Source organism: Onthophagus taurus, chromosome 6 (genome assembly GCF_036711975.1).
Source record: "Onthophagus taurus isolate NC chromosome 6, IU_Otau_3.0, whole genome shotgun sequence".
NCBI lineage: Eukaryota > Metazoa > Arthropoda > Insecta > Coleoptera > Scarabaeidae > Onthophagus > Onthophagus taurus.
Window position 1 is genome coordinate 12170052 of NC_091971.1, and position 27164 is coordinate 12197215.

The 27164-nt window shown below is 33.2% G+C and overlaps 1 protein-coding gene across 1 annotated transcript; it reads right to left on the reverse strand.

Moving 5' to 3' along the window:
- Positions 1-1412: 1412 nt before the first annotated feature.
- On the reverse strand, positions 1413-25528 carry LOC111424322 (periostin). The gene is made up of 5 exons (XM_023057822.2): positions 25282-25528; positions 3623-4132; positions 3365-3574; positions 2689-3174; positions 1413-2638 (listed from the first exon to the last, which is right to left on the reverse strand). Exons 1-5 carry the CDS (start codon positions 25454-25456, stop codon positions 2295-2297), a joined length of 1725 nt encoding a protein of 574 aa, XP_022913590.1. The 5' UTR covers positions 25457-25528; the 3' UTR covers positions 1413-2294.
- Positions 25529-27164: the final 1636 nt, after the last annotated feature.

Sequence of the window (27164 nt, forward strand, 5' to 3'; positions counted from 1 at the left end):
TAAAGTTTATTGTAATCAGTGAACATTTCTGCGTATCACATGTTAATTTGGAAATTTTCGGGTCCGCGATTTTTCTTTTAGCACGAGTTAAGTGAAAAAAGTACCCGATTTTTGAAAGTGCCACCAACCTTGTCTACTTTGCGATTTTTTTTCTCCAAACTATTTGACGAAAAAAATTCAAATTTGAATTGGTGGTAAACCGATGTGTTCTTAATGTGGGGCATATTTTATTTTTTCGATATTCCATATAGTTTCGCGGAAAATCGCGGATTAGTAGGATGCGGTTATTTCGAAAACCACCTGGCGGATTTCAACGCGGTTTTTACCAAAATATGTCAAATAATGTCGGTTGTCGGATTCCGTTATGAGATTTTCAAAATTAAGACTCCCTAATATTTTAAGAGCGATTTAATGGAATTACAAATTAAAGAGAAACAGAAATAAGCTATGCGGGGAGAGAAGGGTTCCGTCCAATCGGAACAGATGGTTTGTCCCAGACAGTACGTCGCGCCTTTATCTTACCTACATAAAGAAATAAGGCGCGACGTCCTGTCTGGGACGCACCATCTGTTCCGATTGGACGGAAACCCCGTCACCCCGCAGAGCTTATGTCTGTTTCTCTTTAATTTATCATTCCATTAAATCGCTTTTAAAAAATTAGGGAACTCTAATTTTGAAAAACTGGCAAGGGAATCCAATAACCGACATTATTTGACATATTTTGGTCAAATCAGCGAGGAAATCCACCCAGCCGTTTTCGACATAACGGCGTCTTACTAAACCGCGATTTTCCGCGAAAATGTATGGAATATCGAAAAAATAAAATATGGCACTCATTAAGAACACACCAGGCTACCACCTGTTCAAAATTTAAATTTTTTCGTACGATAGTTTTCAAGAAAAAAAATTGCAAAGTTAACAAAGTTGCCGGTACCGTAAAAAATCGTGTACTTTTTTCATTTAACTCGCGATAAAAGGAAAATCGTAGATCCGAAAATTTTCAAATTAACATATGTTACGTAGAAATGTTCAGTGATTACAACAAACTTTGTCGCAATTTTTTTTATCGAGCGGTTGCGAAGATATCGATCTCTAAAGTGAGGGGCCTTGACTTTTTGCACGGATAGTAATGTTGTCTCATTTCGATTATGCTGATGTAGTCTACGGTTCGTGTGTTCATGGACGGGATTTATGAACAAATATATAAAGAACTGGATTTGATGTATGAATACGAATTATCAACTTTAGAAGATTCTAGACATTTCTTAGACGGACAGTATTCGTGTTATTATGCAATCATTCACGAAGAAATCAGAAACATTGATGATATATTTCAGAAGAATACAGAATTATAATATAGTATATATCATAGATATGATGCATCGTTATTAAAAGAATTAAAAATGAATCGATTTTTTTGTTCAAATATGTTTATTAACAACAAACACATCGTTACACATCATCCCTGTTTTTGTACTAAAAATAACAATTGACCTTTTATACAGACACGACATGAGCCCTATTTTAAATTTAAATTTTATTTATTTCTGGTTTTGACATACAGAGACACTTTGGGGATAAAAGTACCTAAGTAGATTATTAAAAGTTCTAAAAATGTGTCGCAATCTAATTACTACGGTTTCTTTCTCTTTTTACACATTCATTTTAAAAAATCTATCGTATATAAACTATGACACGTTTACAGTATTAAATTGTATAATAATAATTAAATTCATTAATTTCTTGTAATTCATGTAGTAATAATGTTTCAGTCGATTTTTTTTGCTATATCGTCATATTAGCACATATATTTTTTATTACACATCTATTATAATAAGATATTTTAGACATATATTTTTTTAACTGAAATTAAATTTGGCTCTACTTTATTAATTTATTAATAATTAGTCGAATTGATATGTTAGCAAACACCTTTTTTTTGCTGGTCTACGGGTTTAATTAATTTTTTTTTTAATTTTATTTAAATTTATTAGTATTTTAAATATTTACGTTAATACTTTTATAATAATACAATATAAAAAAACACAATTCATTAAATTTTTCGTTAATAAATTGTACTTTTTTTAACAAAATAATTAAAGCGACAGTCCTAAAATTATTATTTCGCGTATCACAATTGGTTTAATGTAGCTTAATTTAAATACTTCTCTTCTAAATACATTTTTTTTCCACATTTTAAAAAAGGGACGCAAAAATTCATTTCTAACTTTTTTTTTACATTTTTTTTTATTTTTTTATTAAGTGTAACTAAATAAAATTAATCCAATTAATTATTAAGTCGTGATATTCGGAAATGTTGATGACAATTCGGAGATATCTTCAGATGTTGTTTCCGTTTCAAAATCGTTTGTTGTAGCATCGGCGTATAAAACATCCGGTAACATTCCACCGTCTTCGGTTAACTCATCGGGAATTTTTTCAACTTCTTCAGTCGGTGGAATCGTTGTAGTTTCGGTAAATTCAGATTCTTGTCCTTTGGGAGTTGTAATTGGTAAAGAGGGAATAGGGAGAGTTTCGCCATCAACAAAAAGAACTTTATCGATGTAAAACATTGTGCCAAGATTATAAACGAATACTTCGCTTTCAATGATTGTTGCGTTATTTATTTTAACAACACCTAAAAAAATTCGATTATACAAAATAAGAAAAAAAAAGTTTTATTCTAACCATCATCTCTTGAAATCTCCATACTTCTATCGCCTAAGCTTTTCAATAAAATTCCATCTTTTAAATCTTTATCATAAAGTCTTCCCTTAACGAAATGATTCAATAAAATTTGTAGCCCCGATCCCGTCGATAAATAATTATCCGGCATTTTATCTAATCCCAATTCCTCAAACGCCGAATCCATCGGTACGAAGAAAGTGTAACCAGTGCCCGAAACGTGTGGTGCTAAATCTGCTAAATTTAAAAACCTCGTGATGTGTGTGAATCGTTTATCTCGTTCTAAAGCCAAAAAGGCATGCGATAAAAACTGGGCGCCAAACCATGGGAAAGCCAACAATGGAGGTGTTTCTTTGTCTCGGTGCTGTTGGTGTAATCTCGAAACTACAGCTTCGCTTACAAATAAAACTTCGGCTATAAACATGATGTTGCCTTTTGAAATTGGGGTATCACCTTTTATAACGGACGCCCCGTTTACCAAAAGCGAAGCTAAAAATTATTTGTCTTAAAAAATTTTGTATTCATATTCATTATTTTCATTGAAAAGGGAACAAAGAAATTTTTAATCACGAAAAACATACAAACTCGTGTATACATTTGGTTGAATGAGCTTGAATTTCAATTTCACTGCTTTGTTATTGATTTTAACTTTGATTGGTGTTAAAAAAAAAATACCTACGATTCTTCTTAAACGTAACCTCTCTTCCACCTAAAGTTTTAACGGTTTCGCCATTTTTAATCCCATCCTGTTTCAGTTTACCCTTAACAAAATGGTTAACTATGATGCTTTCAGTGAACTCGGGTACACTGAAAGGATAAAAACCCCAATCTATTGGATGCCAACGTTGAAAAGCGTGGTCCGTTGGAATAAAAACCGTATATTCAGCATCTAAAAAAATCCTGAAAATATACTAGTTTAAATTAAAAAAGTTCTTACCATCATCGATTAACCGTGAAACATTTGATCTTGATAGAAAATGTTGAAATACCCTCACACCACTTTTTAATAACGATAAAACCTGCATAACGTTATCAATGAACGAACCGTTTTGCGTGGTATGAGTCGTTTGTTGAACATTTTGGTGTTCTTTTAACCCAACCGTTGAACAGTTTTTTCCAATTTTCAGTGTAGCATCAGGAAAGAGATAACGATCGAGGATGATGAGGTGCCCGTTTGGAACCGAGACACCTCGTTCCAGTACATTCGCATCGTTTGCTACAAAACTTCCTTTTGCACCTTCCTTAGAAACCGTTTCCTTTACCCTAACAGTTTTTCCGCTCGCCGTTGTTGCCGTTATTGCTGTTCCATTTGTTTTATTTAAATCCAACTTTTCTCCTATTACGATATGATCGAGCAACAGGTTCTTTACTAAATCCGGCTGCGATAGTAAACATTCTTTTTTTAGCTCGACCGAATTTCGAACGGCGAATATCGTGAAAGGTTGATCTGGAAAATAAAAACTAAAATTAGATTAAATTTAAAACACGGTTATAACGAAATCGTTAAAGTTATGCGCTTTTAACGCATAGATTGAGTTATGTTTATTAACGTAGACGATGGTGTGCCGAGATTTAATTAATTGTTCTTGCGCAATGATGTATAAGCTTTAATTGTAAAGCTACGAACCGTATAACAAGTCAAGGCAAGGCAATTGATGTTTAATTAGTTAATTAAACTTCCACTTGAGTTTTATACGAATCCTACAAAAACAATAATTATAACTTAAATAAAATAGTTTTAATCTTGGTTGTTTTACAGAGTAAATATAACAATTCTTTTACTTTAAGAAGGCGCCATCTATATTCTACTAGGATCCCTATAATATATATTAAGATTTCATGAAAGCAATAAAATTAAAACCTAGTTTTTTTAGTTTGGACGACCATAATATAAACGAATTGTATTTCATGTCATCTGCACATATTGAGCCACCGTTACTTTATTTCCATCTAAACCCATAAAGATAAAGCAATTAGAGTTTTTTTACTTAAATATATCCATCGTAGTGAATAACTTTTTAACATCGAATCACAAGAACTCATAAATACGATTAGATGCTTAAAAATGGATGTTCCAACCAATGAAAAGTAATAAAAAATAAACATAAACACGTAAGATCCAATAAATTAACGTTTATTTTTATAGCTAACTGTAATGAATATATTCTACTATTAAACACATTTAAGTTGCTAAGACAAAACTTAACTAAGAAAGTATTGGGAAAACTCAATAATAGCATCAATATAATAGTACGCGATCTTAAAAGTGGATGTTATTTGGCTCGTAACTCTACAGTCGTTACAAAACAGATCATCTCAAAGTAATGAAAATTAAGGCTAGGACATTGAATCGTAGTGGAATTACTGCAACAAAACTTAAGGTTGCTATAACCTTTATTGGTGCTCGTAGACAAGTTATCAATAGGAATTGATTTGATGTTAAAAAGGAAGTTTTTAGGATTTCGATGTATATATGCTAAGCCAATTTTTTGTAAATGAAGGTAAATATTGTTGTTTAACATGGTTCTCTAGTGGCCGCACCCATAATGCCCATTTTGGCAAGCGTCTACCTCATTTGGCTAAGTGTCGAAAGCTGAAATTTGATGTGTTTTGCAGAAATTAAAGTTTAGTAGTACTAGTGATATATATGGTGTTTTTGTTCTTTTCAAAAATCAAACGATGTTTTCCGATTCTGTGCACAGTTTTTTGCCAGCAGTATCTATTCTTCTATTACTAATAAATAGTCATCTATTGGTAGTATCCAGGTTTTTACCAGCAATATCTAGTTTTCTACCAGTAGTAAGTAGTCTTTGGCAAGTAGTACCTATATATAGCAATATCTGGTGTTCTACAAGTAGTATATTCATCTATACTGAGGTAGCTGATATTATCAAATGTCTAAAAAAATTGAAGACATCTATGGATGCTCAACATATATAATTAAACAGGTGACTGCTGAAATAGCTCCAATTTTGACAATCATATTGCATAGAAGAGGGAATTTTTCCAGACAAACTTAAGATGGTTAGGACCTCTCCGGTATTTAAGAAGGGAAACGACAGTAAATATGAAAATTATCGTCCAATTGCCTTGCTAATGATCCAATAATCAGGATCATAAATGAGATAACAACGGCACATGATGAATTTGAAAAAACCAAATTGATATGCTGTGATTTCAGTAAAGCTTGCGATACTGTAGATCACAGTCTACTTCTAAACAAATTGCACTTTTATGGAATAAGAGGTACATCCTATAAACTCATTTAATCTTACCTCTCCAATAGGTATCAGTGTATGGGAAGGAGAAGTTTCCAATATGAAGAAATGCGTCTGTGGGATCCCTCAAGGTTCTATCACAGTATATATAACAGACAGTACTCTCACTCGGTTTGGCGGGAAGATATGCGCAGCCCTCATTACGCAGGCGAGCGGCCATTACGCTGGTTTAAATCTTGCTAATCGCCAGTGTGTCTGTGAGGTTTGTTTTTGTGCAGAGCCGTAACGACAAGTGTAAAGATTAAAATAAAATATCAAATATTATAAATAATGACGTTATTACTTATATAATATATAACTCAATAACTAATGTTTTTATCAGTTCAGAAATTTAATTGCGAATAACTTTTTTAATTTAATATTTTCGACGTTTTAAATATTTTTAATGCGGACCTGTTGTGTTTTATGCCAGAATAATGGCTTCGAGGTCATTGAAAATCAATTCGCCACATCAAACGTGCCGCCACTGAGTGAGAGTACTGTCTGTTATATATACTGTGGTTCTATCCTTGGCCCCTTACTTTTTATTATACAGCGTGTCCCGTATCTTCCGCATCAGAGCATTATACGGTTGTAGAATACATTATTCTGAAGCGATCTTTCTAATAAAATTTTTTCGAAATGTTTATAATAACCGCACGGGAACTGTTTAACGACGACCAATAACTGACGACTTTGATTCATCGAAAAAGTTTATTTCTCTTTCCATGACGAATCTATTGGTGAGTACACGTGGGAAACGAGTTATCATCGGCGTAGCGGACCGGCCGAGGGTGGCACCGATTACCTGAGTCTGATTTGCGATCTGCTGATTGGACGAAAAACAGTTCCTTTACACAGTTCCCGTGCGGTTATTATAAACATTTCGAAAAAATTTTATTAGAAAGATCGCGTCAGAATAATGTATCCTACAACCGTATAATGCTCTGATGCGGAAGATACGGGACACGCTGTATATATGTAAATGACATGCCGGACTGTGTGACTGGAGTTACTTCCTGCTTTTACGCCGACGACACAACGTTTGTAGTGCAAGACAGTACAATGGATGATGACTGATTGGATGAGAGCAAATAGATTGGTACTAAACCCAATTCATGAAATTGTTCTGCAACTTTTTTGATAATTTCTACAGTATAACCTAAGAGTCTCTAATCGGAATGGTTAGCGATTGAACCTAGATAAACCATTCTGACAACGTCCCCAATAGAACCCCTCCCAAGACCAAACAATAGCAGCACATTTTTTCTTTATTTTAGATCATTTGTAATTCATGATTCATTCGCTCAACCAATTTCTGTCAGTCATTAACAATTTCAAAATTCAGCCAATAATATCTCACTTGATAAGTATCTAATCAGCGATACGTTGCCAAAAAATTAAAATGATAATGTGACAGAACAATAAAATATTATGAGATATAAGCAAAAACCCCATCTTTCGTGAGTGTTACAATAGCTATGTTAACTATAATCAGGTTTTTAGTACTTTTACTAGGTCTTAAACCAAACTGATTTATAAAAAGCTTACTCAACCTGATCAGTAATTAGGTTGCACATCATCCTTTCAATTTTTTTGGATAATCTTGCAAAAGCATTAATAGGACTATAATTCTTAAAGTCTCTTTTATTATCATGCTTGTTATCAGACAGAAAATTATCAATTATCAAAAAATCTTTTCACATATACATGATCCGCGAAAGTATAGTTTAGACGAGATACAAAATTAGCATAGCCAAAAATCCAGCTATATATAAAGCTGCGCTGTTAGCAAACGCCTCGAGTGAGATACTGTCTATAGAATGTATACTACTTGCAGAGCACTAGATATTGCTTGTAGAAGACTTCCTACTGCTGGTAAAAGACTAGATATTGCTGAAAAAGACGAGATAATGCCGGTAGATGACAATATATTACTTGCAGGAGACTAGATATTGCTGGTAAAGCACTAAACACTGCCGATAGATGACTATATATTACTTGTAGAAGACTAAATACTGCTGGCAAAAGACTTGATAATGCCTATAGATGAATATATATTACTTGCAAAATACTAGATATTGCCGATAGAGTACTAGATATTGTTGGAAAAAGACTAAATACTGCCTATAGATGAATACGCCTGATGATCAAGCCTGCAACCGTGATGCAAGCAACTCTGTATGATTGGAAATATCTTGACTGCGGAACATAAGACACTATGTACAGGAAAAAGATATGAAGCGTTTCAACAACTCTTCATTCAAAATCGAAAGGAATGGTGTTGGTTTATCGACTACTGTTGGACTCTAATACGTGAAACGGATCCTGAAATATACAAACGACCCTGCTCATTTTTGATTTATCAATTGATAATTACCTTAGAAATAACATTTGCTTGCTTAGGTCCAAAACCGTGTAACTTGTATATCTAATTGAAAATACCTACAAAATTATTTTAGACAAATATGGTGCTGATGGGTGATGAGGATGTTTTACACACGCGCTTTAGGGGTGTATGTTGGTATGCCACCAGAACCATAAAAGGTTGTACCACCATATTAGGAACAGGGCGAAATATAACAATACACATTTGGCTGTCCAGTATTAATTTGGTTCATGAAATGCTAAAAGACCATAAACTAACCATAAGAACAGCAATGTGTCTAAACTAAATTTATAATAATCATAATCCAAGAATTTAAATACTTATTTCCACTAAATTTTGATCTTACTTAATCAAATAATGATAATTATCACATTATCGTGAATGATCTACTACATGTATTGTAATTCTCTCTCTCTCTGTAATGGAGCTGGAACCCAAATTGATCCTTGGCCTTCTCTAGAAATTTCTAGAGAACAAATATAGTACTATTAGTCATGTAAAAATTTCCAATGCGTTTGCTGTAAGGTTAAGCGAGGTTTCCCGAAGATTTGTAACAAGGAGAAGCTTCATCCAAACACGAATGAAAATAAAATCAAGTAAGGATACTTCTTTATGACGTAAACCAACGTTTATCAAATAGGAAGTGGAATAACTTGCATCTCGTCTTTTAAAACTAAATTATTAACAAAATTACTTTATTTTGGATCAGTGATATTTAATAAAGATTAAATTTCGCCATTTTACACAAATTTATAGAAAATAATAGAAGAGAATTTATTTTTTACAGAATATTTAGTAGTCGAAGATATGTTGGGGTGGCTTCTTGTTAAAAAAGGATATCATCGCAGTTTGTGTGATAATTTTTAGAAGAAAAAGAATAAGCAACTGGAAAAAGTTGTTTCTCCTGGGACTTTCTTTATATTAATGATGGAATGGACAGTGATTTTGCGAAAAGCCGGATTCGGCATCCCCTTCGGCTACATATCCGACATATCTATCCGGCCATAATGGCTATAATTTCTGGTCCATTTCTAAAGTGATACCCTACATTACCACATTATTGCGATATTTGAATTAAAATGAAATTAATAAAAAATCTGATTAGATATGTCAACTTATTTAGATCCAAGAAACCAAATGAACTTTTTTGATGCTGATTTAACTAACGAAGCAACTCTAAAAAGAGGATACTTTAATTAATAGTTATTAATTATAATTATAATTGGCGATATTTCCACAAGGATCCTTCAAGAAATGAATTTTATAGCGTATTTTGAAAATTATCGATGAAAATTGTAACATCGAAAATTTTATCAAAACTTCAAATATTGTTTTCTCAAAAACTAAAAGTTATTTTTCAAAACGGGTTGGTTTATTGGAAAGAGGACACTCTTATTAACACTTTGGGAAAATTTTAAACTCATATTCCAAGAAATGGATTTTATACGTATTTTTAAAACTTAATCGGCGAAAATTCGATATTCGAAAAAATTGTCGATCATTTCAAATATTTATTTCTCAAGAACTAAAAGTGATTTTTCAAAACGACTTGTTGCATTAAAAAGAGGATACTTTAATTAATAATTGGTGATATTTCCACAAGGATCCTTCAAGAAATTAATTTTATAGCGAATTTTGAAAATTATCGATGAAAATTGCAACATCGAAAATTTTATCAAAACTTCAAATATTGTTTTCTCAAAAACTAAAAGTTATTTTTCAAAACGGGTTGGTTCATTGGAAAGAGGACACCCTTATTAACACTTCGGGAAAATTTTAAACTCATATTCCAAGAAATGGATTTTATACGAATTTTTAAAACTTAATCGGCGAAAATTGCATAATTCGTAAAAATAGTCGATCAATTCAAAAATTTATTTCTCAAAAACTAAAAACGATTTTTCAAAACGGCTTGTTGCATTAAAAAGAGGATACTTTAATTAATAATTGGTGATATTTCCACAAGGATCCTTCAAGAAATTAATTTTATAGCGAATTTTGAAAATTATCGATGAAAATTGCAATATCGAAAATTTTATCAAAACTTCAAATATTGTTTTCTCAAAACCTAAAAGCTATTTTTCAAAATGGGTTGGTTCGTTGGTAAGAGGACACTCTTATTAACACTTTGGGAAAATTTTAAACTCATATTCCAAGAAATGGATTTTATACGAATTTTTAAAACTTAATCGGCGAAAATTTAAAAATTCGAAAAAATTGTCGATCATTTCAAAAATTAAATACTACTATTACTAAGTAATAGGTTATTATTATTTGGTAACTATTACTACTATCACTACTACTTTATATGTTCCGAAAAAAAGTTTTATATGTACTTTAAAAATGTTGTAAAATATCATAAAAAAGTACTAAAGATCTCACAATTTCTACTATTTATAATTTTGAGGTTTTGAAGTATGATTAAGACTTAACTGCAAAACCATTTAACTTATTTAATCAATTACTTTTGATGATAGCCTATTTAACAAAAAAAATTGAGATATTTCATAAACGTGGTACACAACCATTAAATTACGTTATCGAATCGAACGATTTCGATCACGTAGAGAAGCCGGGTACGTGCAAGTTCTTAATTGAAAAGCGTTAGGCCAAAACATGGTTAGAGACCGAAATTCAGGAACGACAATTTCCGGCGTCCGAAATTGCTCTCTCTCGTTTAGGCAAACGCGATAATTGCTTTAGGTACGCGGCGCACTTCCCGGTTTTCGTCGGTTCTTCGTAAATATTTGTTGCGCACCGCGAGATTTCGAAAGAGTTTGTAACCACGGTGAGGCTCTTTTCGACGATAAAACAGGGGTACCCTTAATTTGGATCCTTAATAAAATCGCTTTCTGTTCCCCCTTTTCTTTTTCCTACCTCTGTTGGTAGTAATTAAATTTTCTCAAGGAGGCTCCTTAACACTTCATTTGTAGCGAGTAAATTTATTACTTAATTAAGTTTGAAATGTATAAATAAGTTTATCTATGACTGCTTGGATAAGTCATTATTACCACACTCATTTGAGTTACGTAATGAAGTTCATTACCGCACTAGTTTCATTACGTAACGCATTTTTAACCCAATCAGAACAGACTTAATTTATTGAAACGAGTAACAATACAAAAGAACAAGTGCTACCTATTTAAAGAAAAACAATCCCTCTGTCCCACATTATAGTATGCATTTCCCTAAAATTTATGGAATAAGGAAAGTTATCGATAACGATTATCGATAACGTTGTACCAGGCATTAGATTCAAATTGATTGGTTCCAAATTTATGATAATGGATCAAGATAATATAATTCATAAGCAATACCACCATATTTATCTCAATTTCTTATGCCAAAGCCAGGAAATCCCACAATATCAAAATTGACATTAAATTCTGTTATGATTAAAAAACGGAAAGTGATAGAGAAAAACGCTTTCCATAAAAATTAATGATAAAGAATCAAGATAACATAATCCATCGTCAATGCCACCATAGATATCATCATTTCTTAGGTTCAAGCCAGGAATTCTCAAAATATCAAAATTGACAATCATCTGCGTTAAATTCTGTTATAAGTAGAAAATTAAAGGTGATAGAGAATAACGTTTCCCATAAAAATGAAAGATAATGAGTCAAGATAACATAACACAGTACAACACATGATTTCGGGACTCAATTCTGATAATTGTTTATGAAAGTAGCCCCAAAAAGAAGAACTTCTGCATCATTCGTATGGTCATGGTACATCAAATACTTGCGGAGGTTTGTTGGTAGAGTTCTAAAATTGTGCAGTTTGAAGATGAACGCACCGAAGATGAAGATGACACTGAAATTTGTGGACACACTGAACAAAACATGCCCTTGAATCTTATGTGTAACTCGGATGATGATGCAGACTCAGAACATGAATATGAACAACCTACTAAGAAAATAAGGTCATCAGAACCACAAGCGTCAACTTCAACGAGGATGGATAGTGACACTAATTGAAAATGTTCTAAATTTTGTTTCATATAACATATACATAACATATAAAAATCTTCATACATTTATTTATAACTGCGAAACTGTTCCTTTTTAAGGTTTTGGATTTTTTATGAATTAAAAATATAAAATTTAAATTTTTTAGGCAAAAAATAGTTTTTTTCTTCATACATTTATTTATAACTGCGAAACTGTTGCTTATGTAGCGAAACGTTGTATGAACAGATTAAAGGAATTGTAATTCTTAATTTTTTTAAATTTGTTTCAGCTTATTCGGACTAGTGGTTCTCCAGTTATGACAAACAAAAGAGCCTAAAACGTGACAAATTCCCCTATACGATACTTACTAACTTCAAATTAATTTTTAAATTATTATTTGATGTACCATGACCATACGAATGATGCAGAAGTTCTTCTTTTTGACGCTACTTTCATAAACAATTATCAGAATTGAGTCCCGAATCAATCACCTGAAAAATGTTGTACTGTGTAATCTATAGTCAATGCTACCATAGAAATCACCATTTCTTAGGTTCAAGCCAGGAATTGTCAAAATATCAAAATTGGCAATCATCTGCGTTAAATTCTGTTATAATTAGAAAATTAAAGGTGATAGAGAAAAACGTTTCCCATAAAAATCAATGATAATGAATTAAGATAACATAATCCATAGTCAATGCCACCATAGATATCATTATTTCTTAGGCTGACGCCAGGAATTCTCAAAATATCAAAATTGACAATCATCTGCGCTAAATTTTGTTATAAGTAGAAAATTAAAGGTGACAGAGAAAAACGTTTCCCATAAAAATTAATGATAATGAATCAAGATAACATAATCCATAGTCAATGCCACCATAGATATCACCATTTCTTAGGTTGAAGCCAGGAATTCTCAAAATTGACAATCATCTGCGTTAAATTCTGTTATAATTAGAAAATTAAAGGTGATGGAGAAAAACGTTTCCCATAAAAATTAATGATAATGAATTAAGATAACATAATCCATAGTCAATGCCACCATAGATATCATCATTTTTTAGGTTCAAGCCAGGAATTCTCAAAATATCAAAATTGACAATCAGCTGCGTTAAATTCTGTTATAAGTAGAAAATTAAAGGTGATAGAGAAAAACGTTTCCCATAAAAATTAATGATAATGAGTCAAGATAACATAATCCATAGTCAATGCCACCATAGATATCATCATTTCTTAGATTGAAACCAGGAATTCTCAAAATATCAAAACTGACAATCATCTGCGTTAAATTCTGTTATAAGTAGAAAATTAAAGATGATACAGAAAAACGTTTCCCATAAAAATTAATGATAATGAATCAAGATAACATAATCCATAGTCAATGCCACCATAGATATCATCATTTCTTAGGTCAAGCCAGGAATTCTCAAAATATCAAAATTGGCAATCATCTACGTTAAATTCTGTTATAATTAGAAAATTAAAGGTGATAGAGAAAAACGTTTCCCATAAAGATTAATGATAATGAATCAAGATAACATAATCCATAGCCAATGCCACCATAGATATCATCATTTCTTTGATTGAAGCCAGGAATTCTCAAAATATCAAAATTGACAATCATCTGCGTTAAATTCTGTTATAAGTAGAAAATTAAAGGTGATAGAGAATAACGTTTCCCATAAAAATGAATGATAATGAGTCAAGATAACATAATCTATAGCCAATGCCACCATAGATATCACCATTTCTTAGGTTCAAGCCAGGAATTCTAAAAATATCAAAATTGACAATCATCTGCATTAAATTCTGTTATAAGTAGAAAACTAAAGGTGATAGAAAAAAATGTTTCCCATAAAAATTAATGATAATGAATCAAGACAACATAATCCATAGTCAATGCCACCATAGATATCATCGTTTCTTAGATTGAAGCTAGGAATTCTCCAAATATTAAAATTGACAATCATTTACGTTAAATTCTGTTATAAGTAGAAACTTAAAGGTGATAGAGAAAAACGTTTCCCATAAAAATGAATGATAATGAGTCAAGATAACATAATCCATAGTCAATACCACCATAGATATCATCATTTCTTAGGTTCAACCCAGGAATTCTCAAAATATCAAAATTGACAATCATCTGCGTTAAATTCTGTTATAATTAGAAAATTAAAGGTGATAGAGAATAACGTTTCCCATAAAAATTAATGATAATGAGTCAAGATAACATAATCCATAGTCAATGCCACGATAGATATCACCATTTCTTAGGTTCAAGCCAGGAATTCTCAAAATATCAAAATTGACAATTATCTGCGTTAAATTCTGTTATAACTAGAAAATTAAAGGTGATAGAGAAAAACGTTTCCCATAAAAATTAATAGTAATGAATCAAGATAACATAATCCATAGTCAATGCCACCATAGATATAATCATTTCTTAGGTTCAAGCCAGGAATTCTCAAAATATCAAAATTGACAATCATCTGCATTAAATTCTGTTATAAGTTGAAAACTAAAGGTGATAGAGAAAAACGTTTCTCATAAAAATTAATAATAATTAATCAATACAACATAATCTATAGTCAATGCCACCATAGATATCATCATTTCTTAGGTTCAAGCCAGGAATTCTCAAAATATCAAAATTGACAATCATCTGCATTAAATTCTGTTATAAGTTGAAAACTAAAGGTGATAGAGAAAAACGTTTCTCATAAAAATTAATAATAATTAATCAATACAACATAATCTATAGTCAATGCCACCATAGATATCATCATTTCTTAGATTGAAGCCAGGAATTCTCAAAATATCAAAATTGAGAATCATCTGCGTTAAATTTTGTTATAATTCAAAAAATAAAGGTAATAGAGAAAAACGTTTCCCATAAAAATTAATGATAATGAGTCAAGATAACATAATCTATAGTCAATGCCACCATAGATATCACAATTTCTTAGGAATTCTCAAAATATCAAAATTGACAATCATCTGCGTTAAATTCTGTTATAAGTTGAAAACTAAAGATGATAGAGAAAAACGTTTCTCATAAAAATTAATGATAATTAATCAAGATAACATAATCTATAGTCAATGCCACCATAGACATCACCATTTCTTAGGTTCAAGCCAGGAATTCCCAAAATATCAAAATTGACAATCATATACGTTAAGTTCTGTTATAATTAGAAAATTAAAGGTGATGGAGAAAAACGTTTCCCATAAAAATTAATAATAATGAATCAAGATAACATAATCCATAGTCAATGCCACCATAGATATTACCATTTCTTAGGTTCAAGCCAGGAATTCTCAAAATATCAAAATTGACAATGATCTATGTTAATTCTGTTATAAGAAGAAAATTAAAGGTGATTGAGAAAAACGTTTCCCATAAAGATTAATGATAATGAGTCAAGATAACATAATCCATAGTCAATGCCACCATAGATATCACCATTTCTTAGGTTCAAGCCAGGAATTCCCAAAATATCAAAATTGACAATCATCTGCGTTAAATTCTATTATAAGTTGAAAACTAAAGGTGATAGAGAAAAACGTTTCTCATAAAAATTAATGATAATTAATCAAGATAACGTAATCTATAGTCAATGCCATCATAGATATTACCATTTCTTAGGTTCAAGCCATGAATTCCCAAAATATCAAAATTGATAATCATCTGCGTTAAATTCTGTTATAAGCAGAAAATTAAAGGTGATAGAGAAAAACGTTTCCCATAAAAATTAATGATAATGAATCAAGATAACATAATCCATAGTCCATGCCACCATAGATATCATCATTTCTTAGGTTCAAGCCATGAATTCTCAAAATATCAAAATTGACAATCATCTGCGTTAAATTTTGTTATAAGTAGAAAATTAAAGGTGATAGTGAATCAAGATATTATAATTCATAACCAATGCTACCATAGATATCAATAGTTAAGTAGATAGCAATTCTTAATAAAATTGCTCTCAGACGCATAGATATCGAGAAAGATATGAAAATTCATGAATAAAGAAAAGTTTCGCCGTGAAGAGCGTTTACATTGAACCAGCTGAATTGTGTTTAAATGTGTAAAATTTTCATTAAAGTATGTTTAAATTAAGTTACAAATTGAATTACTAATTTTACAAAAACAATCAAGCAGTTTCCACAGTTTTATATACCATAATTTGAGACAAATTGTAAAGAGAAATGTATACCATAATTTGAAATAGAGGGAGTACTGTAATTGTTATGTTTTTACATTTCAAAACACTTATTCCAGATGAGTAAACGTGTTATTGTAACTGACATTAATTCAAAATCGTCAACAATAATTTCAAAATATTCTTATAAATGTTAATAATTACATACTCGTAATACATAATTACAGTACTCGTGTGATTACACGACTAAGATGCAATTCTCCACACTTGTAATATAAGTAACTATTATTTAGGGTTTTTCCTAAAAAGATATTTTGATATGAAAAACCTCCCTTAGGAGAAAAATAAAGCGTACATCACGTAAAAGACTGTCGTAAAACGTAGGAGAACGCATTTCTCTCGTCATCTACGAGAGGACAAGGTAGAAGGAAAGTTTCATAAATTAAACCGCTCAGCGCGGATAATAAAGTGTCAGAAACCGCTTCGGTTAAATTAGCGACATTCATTTTAGAGAGATGGGGAGCTCGAGTCAATAACAGGATCCTCTTCGGTTCGATTCACCTCCTCTTCGATTCACCGGTCCGAGAGAGGCTCATGTAATAAAGTCCGATTGGATCAGCTAAAAAGAAGTCACGAGATCGGAGGCCTTGATGAGGTTTCGACGATGAGGCGGCGGTTATCTGACGCAGATTGGAAACTGCTATATTTCGGGGCATGATCGACATCAAGCGGTATATAGATACTTCATTACTGTAAACATGAGGTTCTTTGTATGATGATATTGAGGAATTTGTATTGTTAAATAATTTACCGTTAAAAAAAAAAAACAAATTAAAAGAGTTTCGATTTTCCTTGAAGTCATGACACAAACATCAATAAACTTCTATTACTAACAGGAAATACCGTTTCGGTATTTCGATAGCACGAAACCAAAAAGAAAAAGAAAAATCTGTTATCAATTAAATTCTTGGTTAGTTAACATTCCAACACAAACCGCTATGAACACATTCTTGCGTAACAAAAGTATCCCAAAAACTATGTTTATGGGTTATGAAAGTTTTAATCAAACCACAAACAACTAAAATACGTAGATGCAAAATAAAGAAATGAATCGATGATGTAATCGAGAAATTGTGACTCATCGTTTATAATTCAATTACATGCTCTTCACGTCGTCGTCGTTGTCGTCGATTTGCGTGCGTGTCAGACGTAATTTGAGTTCTTCAATTAAGTAACAATCGCTTTCTATTGCGTTAATTTTGAATATGTCGTGAAAGCACTTTTCAATTAAAATTAAAAATCGTTTAGGAAAAACATGGAAGTTTTGAAACTGTTTAAATCGTTTTCCTTATTAGTTTCTGCCAAGAACTATAAACATTCAGCTCGAGGGGGGTCACGTCCATAGAGGGGGGCAACCATTGTTTCGCTATCTCCGAGTCTCCCCCGGTGCCTGCAACGTTTCCGACATGGTATCAAATGCAATATAAATTCCGCACTTGCACAGCCAGTTATGTCACGAAGTTAGCCAGTAAATCTCTCCTTCCGGCTCTGGCTTTGGAACTCCTGCTGTTCCCCTTCATGAACGGCAACGACTACGACGACGTCCGGCAATATTATGAAGAATAAGAAGAACAGTTTTGTTGAAGTGGCCTAATCTCATCAAGATAATTTTTTTTTTGAAAATATTCCAACGAGATGGTTCTGGTGGAGGTTCTCGAACTCAATATCGACCTAAAAGAGCATATCACGGATTCCTCCCACTTCCAGGTCCGAGTTGGAAACTTTGCTTTCAGAGTGGAGAACGTAGCCGTTCTCCTTTTAATCTTTATTGGAAAAGGAAGTGGAGAATTGGAGGAGAGATGCATTCGCGAGATGGTGAGATCAACTTACGTTGGTACGTTGGTAGGTAGCTTGGTGGAATTCCCGTGATTTTATCGATGATGGAACGTCTGGCGCACCTTATTTTCAGAATCACATTTTACATTTGAATAACGAATCTAAATCTTTGCTTCACTAAGAAGAATTACATTTTTTTTATAACAGATTTTAAGCACAATTTTAATGTGGAGGTCAAAATGAATGATTTATTTATTTCAAAAGAAGAAAGGTGATGGAAATTCTCATAACAACAATCCCCCCAGTTAGAACCGTCATGGTGAACGACACAAATCCACACGCTCATTAATCTTCAGCCTAAATAACGACCTCAACTCATGGGCATTACAAGTTCGTCCAATCGTTAATCAATGTCATCGGTCTAAATATAACTTGCGGTTAAATTTAAACAGCCCTCAGGGGGGCGTTTCCGTACATACGTTCGCACGCATTCGAAAAGGACATTTGCACATCCACTATACATACAGACTGTTCTAAAAGGAATCTATAAAAAAATGTTGAATCACAAAACTGTTCATAATTGATACAAATTTAAACAAAGTTATTCTATGTGATGGAAAAATTAGTTCTTTGTTCTCATCACCGCGACCTTTGACATCTATTGTAACTTAATCCCTCCAAAGATTTAGGGCAAATGACCTGGACCTGTATTCCAGGATCATATTTTAGATCATCAGGGACACAAAGATTATCAAAAATCTATGACATCTATTGCAACTTAAGCCCTTCAAAGATTTAGGACAAATCCTGCTCCTTGATGAACCTTAGTATTGCTATAAAGTCTTGTTCTTTTATGTCAGTAAGTGTCAGGCAAAGTTTTCCGAAAATTTAGTGTGAATACACAAAATGTGACAAGTTTGATCCTCAGCTTGTCCAATCTTAAATAGATGGTATTTTTTTTATGAAATTTGGCAAGCCTAGAATGCCATCCCTTGCTAATACTCCATTGGTGTTGTCAAAAGAACTCAAATATCTTTAGCAGATTTGAGATTAATAAATAACTGGCTAAATAGCAGTAAACTTATTTTAAATGATAGCAAGTCATATTTTATGAGGTACACCATCAGAAAGGATACCACTACTAGCTTTTCTAGCTTTCCAATTCATGAAAATGATTGTTGTGTGGGCGATTGCAATTGTAAAAGGATTACATCTGTGCAAGTTGCTACTTATTTGGGTGTATTGATTGACAATCATTTGAGATGGAATGCTCATATTGCAAGGATGGTCCACAAGACTCGGACAAATGACCTGGACCTGTATTCCAGGATCATATTTTAGATCATCAGGGACACAAAGATTATCAAAAATCTATGACATTTATTACAACTTAAGCCCTTCAAAGATTTAGAACAAATCCTGCTCCTTGATGAACCTTAGTATTGCTATAAAGTCTTGTTCCTTTATTTCAGTAGGTGTCAGGGGAACCTTTCCAAAAATTTTGTGTGAATACACAAAATATGACAAGTTTGACCCTCAGCTTGTCCAATGTTGAATAGATGGTATATTTTTTGAGGAAGCCTAGAATGCCATCCCTTGCTAATACCCCATTGGTGTTGTCAAAAGAACTAAAACATCTTTAGCACATTTGAGATTAATAAATAACTGGCTAAATAGCAATAAACTTATTTTAAATGATAGCAAGTCATATTTTATGAGGTACACCATCAGAAAGGATACCACTAATAGCTTTTCTAGCTTTCCAATTCATGAAAATGATTGTTGTGTGGACGATTGCAATTGTAAAAGGATTACATCTGTGTAAATTGCTACTTATTTAGGTATATTAATTGACAATCATTTGAGATGGAATGCTCATATTGCAAGGATGGTTGACAAGATTCGACGTTCAAAAGATTACGTCATGTATGCGATTTCAAAACTATTAAGATATTTTACTTTGGAATTATACAATCAATCCTGCAGTATGGCATTTTGGCATGGGGCTCATTTTGGCATGTTTGCTGAGTGTGACTTATTTACTATTAAACAGTTATACACAGTTTGGCGACTGTCTCACATGGTTACTCTACTCGGATTGCATCCCAGAATCGTGCTGTTATACCGCCCGTAAATAAGACTGTAGGTCAAAGACATTACTCTTACCATTCCATTAAAATATACAATAAGTTTAGGGAATACCTAACAGCACAGAACCTTACGTTGGTGAAATCTAGGTGGAAATACTTTTCAAAAAGATGGGTGAAATCACTTAATGATTGCATGATAGATGGAATTTTTTCAATTATGGTTTAGTTCTTTCAAAGTTGAATTGAGTGTTGTATGATTTGTTATCTTTGTTCACAGTAAGAGTTGGTACTGTTTTCTGATTTAACCCAAAATAACAGATTTTTTAATAGAAATGTTCGATAGCAAAAAAAATTAACCAGAACACATATAGCATCTTTTTCATATACATAACTAAATTATATGTATATGTTTAAAAGTTTGTATGTGCCTTTATAATCATGATAAACATGAAAAAATAAAATTTCCATTAACTTGCTTTACATAGAAAATATTCACTTCAGTTAATAACATTTAGCCAACGAATTTTAGTGAAAACGTTCGTTCTTGTTATTAAATATAATTTCATTCTCCACTTCCTTCAAATTTCATCAAGGTCGATAAAGCAATATTAAATCCGGCGAATCTCCATACAGATTGGATAGACGATTTGGGTTATCATAACAACACTTTTGCTGCATAAGCGGGCGAAGATAAACATTAATGGATAGAAGGGGCAGAATCATTTTGTGCTTTTAACAAATTGTTTATGAAGTGAAATAAATCGCATTTCAACTCGAATTTCAAGACTTGAATATCGATTATTCCATTTTAATGAAATCTTGGAAAGGTTTGGGGAAATTGTTGAACTCAAACTCTAACTCAAAAATGATGTCTATCATCAAACGATACCAGAATAAGGCAAGGTTGGAGGCGAAGGAGACAGTGAAGAGGAAGCTATGGAAGGTAATAAACGACGTATGGATGGGGGAGAGGTTTCCGGACAGATGGAGGATGAGGATAATATCCCCACTGTATAACAAGGGGAGTAAAAGGGTGGTGAGCAATTATAGAAGGATCACCCTGTTGGACACAACTTTCAAAATTTATGCAAAGATACTGCTGGGAAGGTTGAAAGAGCAAATGGAGAGGGGGGAATTGTTGCCGGATGGGCAGGCGGGATTCAGGAAGGGAAGAGGGGCAATTGACAATATATACATTCCGAAACAACTGGTAGATAGGGAGTTGAACAAGAAGGGGGGAAAGCTGTATGGATAGAGTGGGGGAAGAGTATTCTGGATAACAAAGGGATTGAGACAGGGGTGCCCCATTAGTCCCGCACTATTTGCAATATATACGGCGGACTTGGAAAAGAGACTTGCGAAGGGGCAAATGGGTGGGGTGCTGATAGCAGGAACGATTTGACGATTTGGTGGTAGTGGTTAGAGAGGCAGTGGAGATGAAGGAGATGATGAGGTCCCTGGAAAGATATTTTAAGGCGAAGGGGTTGGAGGTAAACGTTTAGAAAACAAAGATAATAAAGTTCTGCAAAGGAGGGAGAAGAAAGAAAGAGGAATGGAGGTGGCAGGGGAGAGAGATAGAGCAAGTGAAAGAGTACACGTACCTGGGATAAAGAGCGAACAGAGTGATGGGACAGGTTTGGGGGGAAAGAACTATTGGGAAGGAGGTGGGAAAAAAAAGGTTATGTTTGATGGCTTGGTAAGGAATACAATGATGTACAGCGCAGAAGTATGGGAATGGAGAGAACAAGGTTTGCTGGAGGATATACAAACACGATATGAGAGATTGGTACTAGGATTGGCAAGGGAAATTCCAGGGTATATAGTAAGGGAGGAGGTTAAGGTGGATGCAGTAAAGGTGGAGGAAGGGAGAAGAGCAGTGAAGTATGAGGAAATGATAGAAGTAAAACTGCATTAAAGGATCCTGGTAGAGTGCTGGAGGGGAAATTAAGGAGAGGAGGCTGATCTTTGGGGAAAGAGACAGGGAAGAATATTATAGAAGAGTGAAATAGAAGAGTGGAAAAAGATGAAATGTGGAGAGAACTGAGAGATAGGAACATGGATATACTGAGGCAGGAAAGAAGGTCACAGATACGAGAAGAGAGATACAATGAAAGGTATAGGGAGATAGTGACAAAGGAGCTGCCAAAGTATTTGTTGATGGAGGGGGATGATGAAGGGAAGAGATTGGTGGCCAGATTCCTCTGTGGTAATGAGGAGAGGGGGCATAGGTACTGGGCGGACGTTATGGAGAAGTGGTGTAGGCTGTGTGGAGAGGATAAAAAAACAATAAAACGCTTATTACATCTTGGTCACTTTAAGTTGTTGACTTATTCAGTTATTTCAATTATCTTAGATTGAATAAAGACATTTAGACTGTTCCTGCATAAATACTACTTTTTTGGAACATCGGATCAATATAGAACTACGTTAAGCATCACTTATTAAAGTTTTTTTTGGTGTAATTATTATTTGTTTCCATTATTCGTATTAAAATAAAATAAAGAATTGCACTTTTTAATGGATAGTGTATTATATTTTCGTTCTACCGGTTTCGACTCAACTTAGAGTCATCTTCAGGAACACGTCACAATTTGAACTAAAGCCATGGTATTATTATTGAACATTTGTTCGTGATTAAAAAACAGTAAGGAAATCAAAAACTTAATAAACGCGCAATTATAGGCGGATGCGATGAGCGATGAACTGGCTGACAAGATGGTTGACAATACTTATTAAAGTGTTGGATTTCACTGACTTGGTAGCGCAAGTCGGTATCAACTGTTTTTTGGAATTCTTGCTACACATTTAGGTGATTCCACCTTGATAAAACTTAATTCTAACATGATGGCATAAAGATGAAGAATGTTACACGTTTTCTCATATTTGGTGAGTTTTCAATGACAGCAATCTGTCATCTGAACGACTTATTTCTATAAGAACTTCTCTCTAAACATTTATCTTCGCAGTAGAAACTTTCTTTGCAAAAATGTTTAACAATAAACTTTATCCAAACTTGAATGACAAGAAATATTTCCAATTACATAACATATTGTATATGAAAAACAACTTTTTATCTTAGGATCTACCTGGAATACTTTGTAAATCGTGTTTCTTCTTCCAGCTTATGGTAAACATGAAGAATCTGATGAATGAGATGGGATCTAATATATGATGTATTTCAAGATCATATTTTAGATCATCAGGGACACAAAGATTATCAAAAATCTATCATATCTATTGTAACTTAAGCCCTTCAAAGATTTAGGACAAATCCAGCTCCTTGATTAACCTTAGTATTGCTATAAAGTCTTGTTCTTTTATGTCAGTAAGTATCAGTCAAACCTTTCCGAAAATTTTGTGTGAATACACAAAATATGACAAGTTTGATCCTCAGCTTGTCCAATGTTGAATAGATGCTATTGTAAGGACATGTAGCATCGACACACCATCGGACATGTTGGTAAGGCAGAAAACCTCTTTGGTTTTCTTTTGCGTGGAGTCGTTTCGTCTTTCGTAAGTCCATAAAGATGTTTATCGATGCTCCTTTCTGCCCCTTTTCAAGGTTCAAAACAGTGCAGCAGTTTATGACAAGAATTTCAGCTTGAAAGATGGTTGTGTCCGAACTTAAGAGCAACTTAATGCGGCTATTTAGTACCTACTCCGGATTGCCTGCTACTCCACATAAGCTCAATGAGCCAATCGTCGTTTAAGACCCCAGTTCTTCCAAGGAGTTTTATCCATAGGTATTTGACCTTTGTTTTGAGGTTAATAGCACTACCTTCAATGAAGGGTACTCTCAGTAACCTAAGATAAAGAATGTTATTCATAGTAGAAACTTTCTTTGCAATAATGTCTAACAATGAACTTTATCTAGTCTAAAAAGAGATATTTCCAATCACATAACATATTGTATGTGAAAAACAACTTTTTATCTTAGGATCTACCTGGAATACTTTGTAAATCGTGTTTCTTCTTCCAGCTTATGGTAAATATGAAGAATCTGATGGGATCTAATATGTGATGTATTCCAGGATCATATTTTAGATCATCAGGCATAATCAGGATCAGAAACATTTTCAGAAATCGTTTAAATATATTTGACTCATCTTAAATATGCATACTGTTGTTATACTACTAAAGCATTGTATGGACGGACTTCCGGTATCCCCTACATCCTCCTATATCGTAGAATTTGACTTTGTAGGAATTGTGTTCGTATAAGCGTTAAATCTACCCCAGGAGGCATTAAGTTAAAGCGAGGACAAAGTTATTGCCCGTTGCTTCGTAAATGGTCGTGTAAATCTTCGGTTGGTTTTCGGAGGATGTAAATGAAGTTGTTGCCCTCGAAATAATACTGAGATTATATCTAGATGTTTATCTGAAGGATTTTTTAATACGGTCTTATTAAAAACATCTTAATCGTAATGAAAGTTGGAAATAAAAACATAAAGTGTTCATAAACAAGGTTAAAAAAAGTGTAGGTGAATCATTAAAATAGTGACTAATTAGAATAATTAAATTAATGAGGTGAGCTAAAAAAGTAAGATTCGAATAATTTATAATTTTTTTTATGAATAATTTTTCCAAGGAAAATTTTATTAAAAAAAGTTTTTCCAACTAAATGTAAATTACTGAAACGTTATGAAACGGTTTTCTTGTAACTTTCATTAATTATTTATAATATATAAAAAATGATATCAAAAAAATAAATAACAAATCAAAAAATCTCATCTCAAACACGGAAGAGCAAGGTCACGGATGTTGTTACTTTTCCCGTTTGAGTTCCCCCCCGTGGCCCCCATTATCCAATTGAACTTTATCTATTCGATAAAGCGTCGCGACGCAATCGCCGTTCTTTTAAATTTATCAAACAACAACAACCAAAAGGAAAATAATTATGCTTACCGGACACGTTGACCGCCTCTGAATTAAAAACCAGCCATAAGGAAAAAAACTGATCAACGGCATGATTGACAGTTAGCTGTCCATCGATGCCTGATGTATCCGGAAGTTGCAAACCGCCGACGATAAATAGAAGGCGAAGGAATACCGGGAGCAGCAGGAACCGTCGGTCCGGCATCGTGGCACTCCGCAGGACGACTGCCTTGCGACGACGACGGCAACGCGACCGAAACCGACCAAAGTGGGACGTAGACTGAGGTGCACCTCCACCATATTATTATTGTACAGAGTGTAGGGCTTCGTGGCGGAAAGAGACGGAGGATGCAGGAGGGAGTGCTCCTGCTTTTTCCTTTTTTTTTATTTTTTTTGGGCGAGAGAGAGCGAACAGGAACCCGATCGATTTGAGTGGTGCGCCGATGGAGGGCGCTAGACGACGAGGAAATGTTCGATCCAACGGGGGTTTTTTGAATCATATTGAGTTGAATGGTACATGTTGGCGAGTGGTTGAATAGGATTTTCAATGAACAATACTAATTGGGAAAATGGACGTCTTTTGTTGTAGCTACAATGATTAGATTTGAATTGGGATTTATTAATTTTACAAAATCAAAAATGTTCAAAAAAAAAGTAAAATCAATTAAAGAAAAACAATCTTTCTCATGACAAGACGTTTATTATGAATCCACCAAACGTGGAAACAATCGCATTAATGGGGTTAAATGCGACGAAGCGGAGGGTGAAGAAGAAAGATAGAAACTTTTAAAAATCTAATTAAAGTGCGCCGGCACGCCAAAAGGATTACTGACGCAGCCGGTAATTGGCAGACAGTTTGTGGGGACGCTGAAAATATCCCCCTTCGCGAGCATCGTCTTTTGTTTTTCTTACAACATCTCCGCAAACGTTTGTTTTCGCAACCCCTTAAGCAACGCAATAACGCGAAATAAATACGTAAAGACCCCTTGAGATAAAACAAACAAAATCAATTTTTCCTTTAACTTTTTTATTCAACTAACAAATCTTATATGAAAAAAACCAAAAAATAGATTAAATGTATTCATAAAATATTAAGGAAAAGACTTACCTTAAATAACTTTTCATATTCAGAATGAGTACTTTTACACATAATGTTTTAGTTCTCTTTTCATTTGACACTAACTAATATTTCCACTGCTTTATGCAAAAATCATTTGAACACTTTTTTTTTCTAAAGCTGACCCAAGAGCTGAAGATGTCTAAATAAATTAAGAGCCTTTAACATACATTAAAACTCTTCTGAACACTTTTGAATACTTCTGAACATTTCTGAACACTTCTTTATATTACATTATATCTTAGTTTCTGCATTTAGACATAACAAAGCCCAAAGATCTATCACCACATTGACTTTTGTGACACCAGCTCATTCCCAGCTCAGGCAACCTTCTCACAGAAGACAACTCTTTGGCTTCTCGCCTTTTTGACAGTTTTCTACTTTTCGAAAATTGTACTGCAAAGATTCTACCTTTAGGTACCAAGTAACGTGTTTGTGAGAACATATTTCATCAAAGCAGTTTTTTTTAGTAGAAAGCAGATCTGATTTCTTGTAGACCTTTGCCACTTTATTTTAAAACTTGGAAAACATCTCAAAATATATTTTTAATAGGTCTGCAACATCAAAAATAGCAAAAAAAGCAATTTTTCTTGTACATAACCTCAAATATTTCGAAATACTGACGTGATGGTCCAATTCTGAGCTCGGATTCTGATTCCACGCAGCATATTATATTCATTATATTAATAATTCGGAATCATTTTTATTCCTTAATCAGGGTTACTGAACAAAAGAAAACAAGGCAATAAACAACAAAATCTAATCGATCTAAAATTAAATTAATCTACTTACAAAT